This window comes from Myotis davidii, unplaced genomic scaffold, assembly GCF_000327345.1.
Source record: "Myotis davidii unplaced genomic scaffold, ASM32734v1 scaffold766, whole genome shotgun sequence".
Taxonomy (NCBI): Eukaryota; Metazoa; Chordata; class Mammalia; order Chiroptera; family Vespertilionidae; genus Myotis; species Myotis davidii.
In genome coordinates this window covers 737986-746794 of record NW_006296846.1, presented here as the reverse complement: position 1 = coordinate 746794, position 8809 = coordinate 737986, and the positions used below count along the sequence as shown (strand labels likewise).

General features: G+C 41.5%; 1 protein-coding gene across 1 annotated transcript in view; it reads right to left on the bottom strand.

The window, feature by feature from the left end:
* Positions 1-7983: 7983 nt before the first annotated feature.
* Positions 7984-8809, bottom strand: part of LOC102757001 (transmembrane 4 L6 family member 4) — a gene marked incomplete at its 3' end in the record, with an annotated part of 19552 nt that continues 18726 nt past the window's right edge. Inside the window, exon 4 of the mRNA XM_006772585.1 lies at positions 7984-8158. Within this exon, the coding sequence (XP_006772648.1) occupies positions 7984-8158 (175 nt within the window). The remainder of the gene's footprint in view (positions 8159-8809) is intronic.

Below are 8809 nucleotides of genomic sequence, written 5' to 3'. Positions count from 1 at the left end.
CACAGAACCTAGACACAGGCCTAGACACAGGACCGAGAGACAGAACCTAGACACAGAACATGGCAAAAGATCCTGGACAGAAACTGGCAACAGAACCTAGAGACAGAACCTGGCTACAGAATCTGGATAGAACATGGCAACAGAACCTGACTAGAACCTGGTGACTGAACCTGGCTGGAGAACCTGGCTGGAGAACCTGGAGAACCTAGCAAGAGAACATGGACACAGAACTTGGCTGGAGATCCTAACCAGAACTTCACTGGAGGTCCTGACCAGAACTTGGCCAGAGATCCTGGCTAGGCTGCTGATCAACTGAACGCTGTCTCCGTGTCGTTCCTTCTTTGCCGACTCCGTCTACACCTTTGGGAACCCCTGGACCTGCTGGGGTTGGACCCTGGCACCCCCCCCCCCCGCCCCCCCCTTGAGGATCCTTTAATATTTCATTTAATACTTGTTTAGTGGTGATGAACTCCTTTAGCTTTTCCTTGTTTTGGAAAGTCTTTATCTGACCTTTGATTCTAAATGAAAGCTTCGCTGGGCAGAGTAATCTTAGCTGTAGGCCTTTGCTTTCATCACTTTATTTCTTGCCTCTCCCTTCTAGCCTGTAAAGTTTCTGTTGAGAAATCAGCTGATAGTCTTATGGGAGCTTCCTTGTAGGTAACTAACTGCTTTTTTCTTTCTGCTTTTAAGATTCTCTCTTTGTCTTTAGACCTTGGCATTTTAATTGTGATGTTTCTTGGTGTGTGCTTCTTTGGGACTTTCTGTACTTCCTGGACATGGTGCCTTTTTTCTTCACCACGTTAGGGAAGCTCTCAATCATTATTTTTTCACATAGGTTTTCAATTCCCTGCTCTCTTTCTTCTCCTTCCAGCACCCTCATGATGTGAATGTTAGTATGCTTGAAGTTGTCCCAGAGGCTCCTTATACTCACCTCATTTTTGGATTCTTTTAAAAAGTATTTTTGCTGTTCTGATTGGGTGTTTTTTGCTTCCTTATATTCAAAATCACTGATTTGACTCTTGACTTCATCTACTTTACTGTTGATTTCCTATAAATTATTCTTCATTTCAGTTAGTGTATTCTTCATTTCTGACTGGTTCTTTTTTTATGGTTTCCTATCCTTTTTATATTATTGAAGTTCTCTCTAAGTTCATCTATTCTTCCCCTAAGTTAATTGAGCATCCTAATAACTAGTGTTTTGAACTCTGCATCTAGTTGATTGCTTGTCTCCATTTTGTTTGGTATTTTTTCTAGAGTTTTGTTCTTTCATTAGGGACATAGTTCTTTGTCTCCTTATTTTGGCAGTATTTGTTTCTATGTATTAGGTAGACCTGCTACATCTCCCGGGCTTGTTACAGTGGCCTAATATAGTATGTGTACTGTATGGTCCAGGGGCACAGCCTCCCCCTTCACCCAATCTGAGCACTCCAGGTGTACCCCACCCTCGTGTGGGCTGGGTACACCCTCCTGTTGTAGTTGAGCCTTGGTTGCTGTTGGCACCTCAATGGTAGGGATTTATCCCCCAGGTCAGTTACCAGGTGTACTTGTTAATAATGCGAATTTTTTTCAATAGATGGCGTTACACATATGTTGATATATATGCGATTTGATATGTATGCTATTTTGTTATGTTGACAACAAGCTTCAAAACGTCATATGTCAAATATTCTGAAGGTGTTAACATCATAGATATTTTTACACCTAAAAATGTCATATTTCATGCCCCAAAAAGAGCATTTGTGGCAAGTTTTAATTTATTACTTTATTTTGAAGAAAAGTGCTGATGAAAGTTATTGTATACTTCGGAAAGCTTACGGTGAACATTCTCCATCTCAAGATACTAGTAAGTCCCGGGTGGTGGCAGGATATGACTGAGGACTTTGTGTTGGTCTCAGGCAAAACACACGTGAAGTACACACAAACCATGTCAACAAACCCCGGGTAACTGTCTTGGCACACACCTGCAAATGCAGGAAGAAACTGCTATCTAGCACATATTGTAATCCATGGAGTGTATTCATCCAAAAGGTGAGATGGGACAAAAGTAAGAAGAGGTAAGAGGTGACAGAGGTGGAAGAGGATGGAGAGGAGAAGGAAGAACAAAATAAATCCAGGATTTAGAATAATTCATGGGAAAGAACCACTGATTGTACTCCAAGGAGAAAAAATAATCTGCCTTTCCATAAAATTCTTTTGTTCTGTGTTAGAAACAATAATAAGCTGACCCTGATCTAAACACAACATATCAGGAAGAGTTCAATCAGAGATCAAATCTATATATATAAAAGGCTAAGCTACCATCAGACCGGCCAGTAGGTATGACGTGCACTGGCCACCAGGGGGCAGATGCTCAAAACAGGAGCTGGCCAGTAACAGCAACTCTCGTACTCTGGGATCCCTCCTAGAGATGTTGGAAAGCCAGTTTTGGCCCAATCCCTAAAGGCCAGGCTGAGGGATCCCACCTGCCAGAGGGACCCCGCTTACTCCCCAGATGCTTTTCAAGCCTCGACACTGCCCCAGGTGCGGGCAGGCAAGGAGAGACTGTGGAAGGCTGGCTCCAGGGCATGTCTGGCCAGTCTCACCCAGTCCTGTCCTGCCAGCCACCTTCTAATTAATTTCCTTTCAATGTTCACGAATCTGTGCACTGGGCCACTAGTAGTATTATAAAAAGCATTCAATTTCACTGTTAAGCCCATCAGCAGATGAGTGGATTAAAAACCTGTGGTACATCTAAGCAATGGAACACTATGCTGCTGGAAAAAAGAAGGAACTCTTACCATTTCCAACAGCATGGATAGACCTGGAGAGCACTATGCTAGTGAAATAAGCCAGTCTGAGAAAGATAAATATCACATGATCATCTCAGTCACTTGTTGAATATAATGAACAACATAAGCTGATGAAAAAATATAGATCCAGAGACATAGAAGCATGAACAGACCATCCAACCTCAGAGGGAAGGTGGGTGGAGTGGGGGAGAGAGAAAAACCAAAGGACTTGTATGCATGCATATAAACATAACCCATGGACACAGACAGTAGCAGGGGGAAGGCATGTGCTGGGGTGTGGGAATGGCCAGGGAGAGGTCAATGGGGGAAAAAGGAGACATATGTAATACTTTAAACAATAGAAAAATTTTTAAAAGGAAGTACAAATTATAACAGTAAGATATTTTATACCTATCATACTTAAAAGATTTAAAAATTAGACCAAATTTCTCACCACAAAAAAAAGAAAATTGCAACTATTTGAATGATGCATGTGTTAACTAATTTGATGTGGCAACCATTTTGCAATATATGCATATATAAAATCACTACGTTGTACACTCTGTTATATGTCAATATCTAAATAAAACTGGGAAAAAACTATTCATTTTCATTGTATATTATTACTAGAATAGAAACATATTTTTCATTCAAATTTTAAATATTATTTACATATTCTAAATATCTTCTCTAATATTTTGTGAAAAGTATAAACTGAAGGGAAAACAAAAAAATGTTAGAGTTTACACAAATAAAATTTGATTACATTTTTTTTTTGAAGTTGCATGTTTGTTGTAAAACTTAATCTTAAAAAAATATTAGGGGGTTGGTCAAGATGGCAGCATAGGTAAATGCAATACTCCCATCCTTTCACAACCACATCAAAATTACAACTAAACTACAAAAGAGTCATTATTCAAAATCACCTAAAATCTAGCTGAATAGAAGTCCTACAACTAAGGATATATCAAGACTGGTAGGAGGGGCAGAAACACAGAGCGGGCTGGTCCCACATCTACATGTGACAGTTAAAAATTGGGAGAAATATCTTGGCTGCTTAGAGTGAATGGTCCCATCCACATACCAGGTCACCCAGACCAGGGATCCAGTGGCAGAAAGAGAAGTTCCTCATAACTTCTGGCTGTAAAAACCACTGGGGATTGAGCCTGAGTGAGACAGAGGCTGCTGGAGTCCCAGGCAGTTTCTCTTCTAGGGCCCTCAAAGGAACTTACTTGGACTCACTCCCTCTGAGCTTTAGTGCTAGACAGCAGCTAGAGAGGCACTAGGGACATACAGAGAGGAACTGATTTTTCTGGCATTGGGGCTAGAGCTGTAGAGGCAGCTTTCTCTCTAACAGAAGTGATAGCAGAGCTAGCAGGCAGGTGCTGTATCTGAGTTTCCATCAATCTGGCTCACTGTTAGCTCCACGCTCTTGATACCCTGAGACCCCATCCCACGCAGCTTGTGGGCCCACCCATGCTGTTTCCATACAAATGGCCTGTCTTGACTCATGCTTCAGACTTTCTTAATGTTTCTAAAACAAGCAGTATCTAGCCTCAGCATGTCCCTGGCACTAGAAGCAGTTGGCCTTGGTTCATGGCTTAGCCTCTCCTGGGAACCTCCAAGCCCAGCACCAGTCATAGCTATCTACAGATCACTTTGTAGCTCAAGAAGAAAATAGGCAGCAGCTGACCTTGGCCAGCACCTCCTGAAAAGCCCTAGAGCCAGTGGACCCAGTGGACAGCTTCAGACCTTGTCAAAGTACCACCCTAAGCAACAAACTCAAGGGACAGACTCAGCAGGCACAAGAGCCCCACTGAAATAAATCCTGCTCCATGGGGTGGGCCCCTGCACAGCTGATCCTCCATCATGGTCACAGCCTTGAAACTACTAGTAGTCCATTAAAGAAGCATGGTGTCATAATTGGGATGATCCCATTTGGTTGGGATGGTCCACCTAACCATTGGTGTTTAGGTTTGTTTGGGGGTTTTGGTCCCCCACTGGAGATCTCCAGAGTCCTAGTGTCTTCCTTGAGCTGTTAAGAGCAGAGCTGTCCTCATCCCTGGGCAGACACCTACCCGGTGGGCCTTTGGCCTTGTGCTCATAGACTCAGTAGGACTGAGGCAGAGGGAGAGTTCCACAAATGGCCCAGGTTAACGCACAATGCCATGTGCTCAGAGTCGGGAACCACATGCAGTTGTAGGAAACACAGCTTAAACTTCTATACTCATGGGCCTGTCATGGATCCATGAGCTCATGTCAGCCCCTTTGTTCAATTTGTAGCTCAGATGCCCACTTCCTACTTTTTTTTCCTGGCTCAGTATGGAACTCTTCTTACAGTTTATTTCAGGGCCAGGAGCACTACCTTACTCAGCCTGAGGGTGTAGGAGAAATGGCGTGGGCTCTGGGCACCTCCACTGGCACAGCGCATCTATGGATTGCCTATGTGCTAGGTTCCTTGTTAGGCACTGGGGTGTAGCCTCGGATGAGATACTGTTCTTTCCTTTGTGCTTTTGTACTCCAAAATGTAGAGACACAAATCACGTACTCAAGAAAGCAATACCAAGTTAGGAACTCACATAAGGAAAATTTCTGAACAATTTTATTACCAACCTTGGTGTGTGTATGTGTGTCTGTGTGTGTGTCTGTGTGTGTGTCTGTGTGTGTCTGTGCGTGTGTGTGTGTGTGTGTGTGTATGGGAGGATCTGCAAAGGAAGGGCCCATTCAACCTTACCCTTTGTTTTCTGTCCCTTCCCTCCAAGTCCTCTTATCCATGGCAAGCTATTTTTTCCCAATTTTATAGTAATTGCATTTGGAAAATGGCTTTTGTGTAAACATTTATCAAAGTTGTGTGTCACTTCTTTAATTATAAAATAATGAGACTGGATTTGATGATGAATACAAACCTTCATTTCTAAAATGTGTTTCAGTGAAAAGCCCTATATAAGGAAGCGATGCCTCATCCACATTCTTATTTCCTCAACAAAGAACTTAGGCTGATGAGTCAGTCCCAATGCTCTGCTGTCTCTGAACTTCTGGCACATAGTTACCAGTGTGACCCTTTAGGATTTGGCATATACTACATTGTGTTAACAGTGATCTGTAGAGTGTGAGCTCCCAGTGGGGTCTGACTCCTTTTCATCCTTGGTGCCTGCCAGTCTGTGGTCTAGTCAATGGTTGCTCACAGTGGCTAGTTTTTAGTTTTTAAAACTCAGCAGCTTTAAAAAGTAAGTAACACAAAAGATAGACATCCATGCCTCATGCCTGAGATTTCAGATGCAGTAGGTCTATGCTGGGGCTCAGGAATCATAATTTTAGAACATTTCTTGGGTGATTGTGATGATCGGCCACATTTGAGAACAAGAGCTCTAAACCAATTTGTAACTCTGTGTGTGTGTGTGTGTGTGTGTGTGTGTGTGTGTGTGTATTTATAGGTCCCTCAAGGAGACCGTAATGCATAACTGCTTGCCTTTCCTCCTTCTTCCTGTTGAGTGCCAGATTTGACCTCTGATGTCAGAGATCTCATTACAGTGAGGGCAAAATCAAAAGACGTGTAACTCCTTGAGTCTTCAGTGGAAGCACACAGGCCTCCCGGTTTCATCCTTGGGACTTCAACATTTCTTAACCGCCCTTTTACAGATGAGGAAACTGAGACTTAGAAAGTAACTTTCACAGGATTCCAAGCTAGTATATGATGGAGTTGAGGTTTGAACTTAAATCAACACAATGGCGTTAACTGTATATTAGTGCCTGACCCATAAAACTAAAGTCTTAGTGTCATAATATAACACATAGAATTAATAATATCTATTATCTTAACCCTGGGCCATTGGCTGACAAGTTATTACCAAAAATAACATTTAAAACATATTTTTTTTGTTTGATCAAAGGAAGCATTTGTAGAAAGGTGAGAAGAGGTATAATTCATTCAACCTTCTGCCCCTCCTTCACCATCCTTATTATATTACCACTGAATTAGGATTTTAATTTAATATTCATAAAGAAATGCATACTAATAATGAAAGGCACAAAAGACTAGTTTTAAGTAAGCCAAAAGAAACCAAATAACATTATTTATGATACATCAGTCACTCTTTCTCTCCATAAACCTGGATAATAAAAATTGCTCTTAGTTTCTCATTTTTAATGTGCTTCCTTCCTTTGAATTATCTTAAACTTCCAAAAATGTAAACAGCACATATACAAAGAAACAGTGTGGTGGTACATGCGATTTTATACATTTTTCACTTCTGTAGAAAGATTTTGTAAATTTATTTTTAATCTGCTCATCAATTCCAAAAGGAAGTCAATTTGAAAGATTTATAAATGTAACTTAGGTGGGCAACCTGTTTCTATTTGAAACTAACATAAAGCTCTAAGGCTAGCTAAGCTGGTTGGAAAGGAGACAGAATAACTGTGTCCACCCTAAGCTTGGACAGTGTGAAAGCAGGGAAACTGACAACCCCAAAGAGAGAAGGTTAAGTTTAATGTGTCTTTCAGCATGCCATTGAGTAATGAAGGTCATCACAGTGGTTTAAACTCTTCTATATCCCTATAAGACAGAAAAAGTTAATTATATTATTATTGTTGTTATTATTACTGTCCTTTTGCTTGCTTTCCCTTTCCCTTTTCCCCTTCTCATTACCCCTGTTCTACAGATTACTCTTGCCACTTACTGGTTACCTATATTCAATTCTCAATGCTTTCTCCTACATAACTATGTCTCTCATCTGGATTATAAAAATACAGATTTTTCATTGGTGTGTTCTGTTCTTTCCCTGGAGCCTATACCATATATTATGTGGCAACTTTAACCCACTCTGTAGCTCTAGTTAGGAAATGGGGAGAACCTTTCAGGCCAGGCTGTGATGCGCTACAGCGACACATGCCCATTTCCCAGGGACTTTCACATGACATCACTGCACATTTCTCTATGCATACCCAGTCCTTTGCCTCCAGGACTATGGTCAACTGGATGTGAGCTAAAAATTTGGGTCAACTTGTGCCTGGATGTTAACATGCACAGAGGACAGAGTTTCTGGGTTCCAGCAACACAATGTCACTGTTCCCTGGGTTGACAGAGGGGACTGCCAGACTATCCAGCGTGGCTGTGGCTTTCTGTAACTGTGACCCTCTCCACTCTGTCATTCCACTAGTGCTGGAGGCCAGCCTTGGCTTCCCATCCTGAGGAGTAAGGACAAAGACCTCAACTTACCCCACAGCAGTCTCCACACAGGGTCCCCAGGAGGCCGTTAACCACCTGGATGGTGCAGAGAAGCATCTGGAACACTGCTATGATGAGCAGGATGGAGAAGAGGGTCAGATTCCAGGACACCACGTTTTTGGGCTCCCTGCACTTGCTCCATAAGGCTTTGTCATTGAGGTAATCCCTGTCAGGGGCATGGGAAAGAAAGGAAACAGCTGTAAAATGTAGGCAATACCTAGACTAGAAAGTCACAATAATAATTTTTCATTTGAAATACTTTTTATCCAAAACATAATCTCAATAAGAAATGCATCACATAATAACCATATTTTTAACAATAACTAACATTTCTAGAGACTGTATACAATGTGTTAGACTCTGTTCCAAATATTTTACATTTTAACTATTTTATTTCTCATAGAAGCCTTATGCTTCTTTTATTCTATTTCACAAATAAAGACATTGATGCACAGAGAGATTACGTGAGTTCCCATAAGTCACAGAGCTAAGTGACAGAGTGACTTTTAAAAAATATATATTTTATTGATTTTTTACAGAGAGGAAGAGAGAGGGAAGGAGAGAGAGAAACATTGATGAGAAAGAAACATCAATCAGCTGCTTTCTGCACACCTCCTACTAGGGATGTGCCAAGGCACATGCCCTTGACCGGAATTCAACCTGGGACGTTTCAGTCCACAGGCCGATGCTCTATCCACTGAGCCAAACCAGTTAGGGCGAGGTATAATTTCTATACAGTAAGTTTTGCCCTTTCTCAATGTATAGTTTAAATTTTGACAAATAAATAAGTAACAGATATGAAATGCCAAAGAGAAGA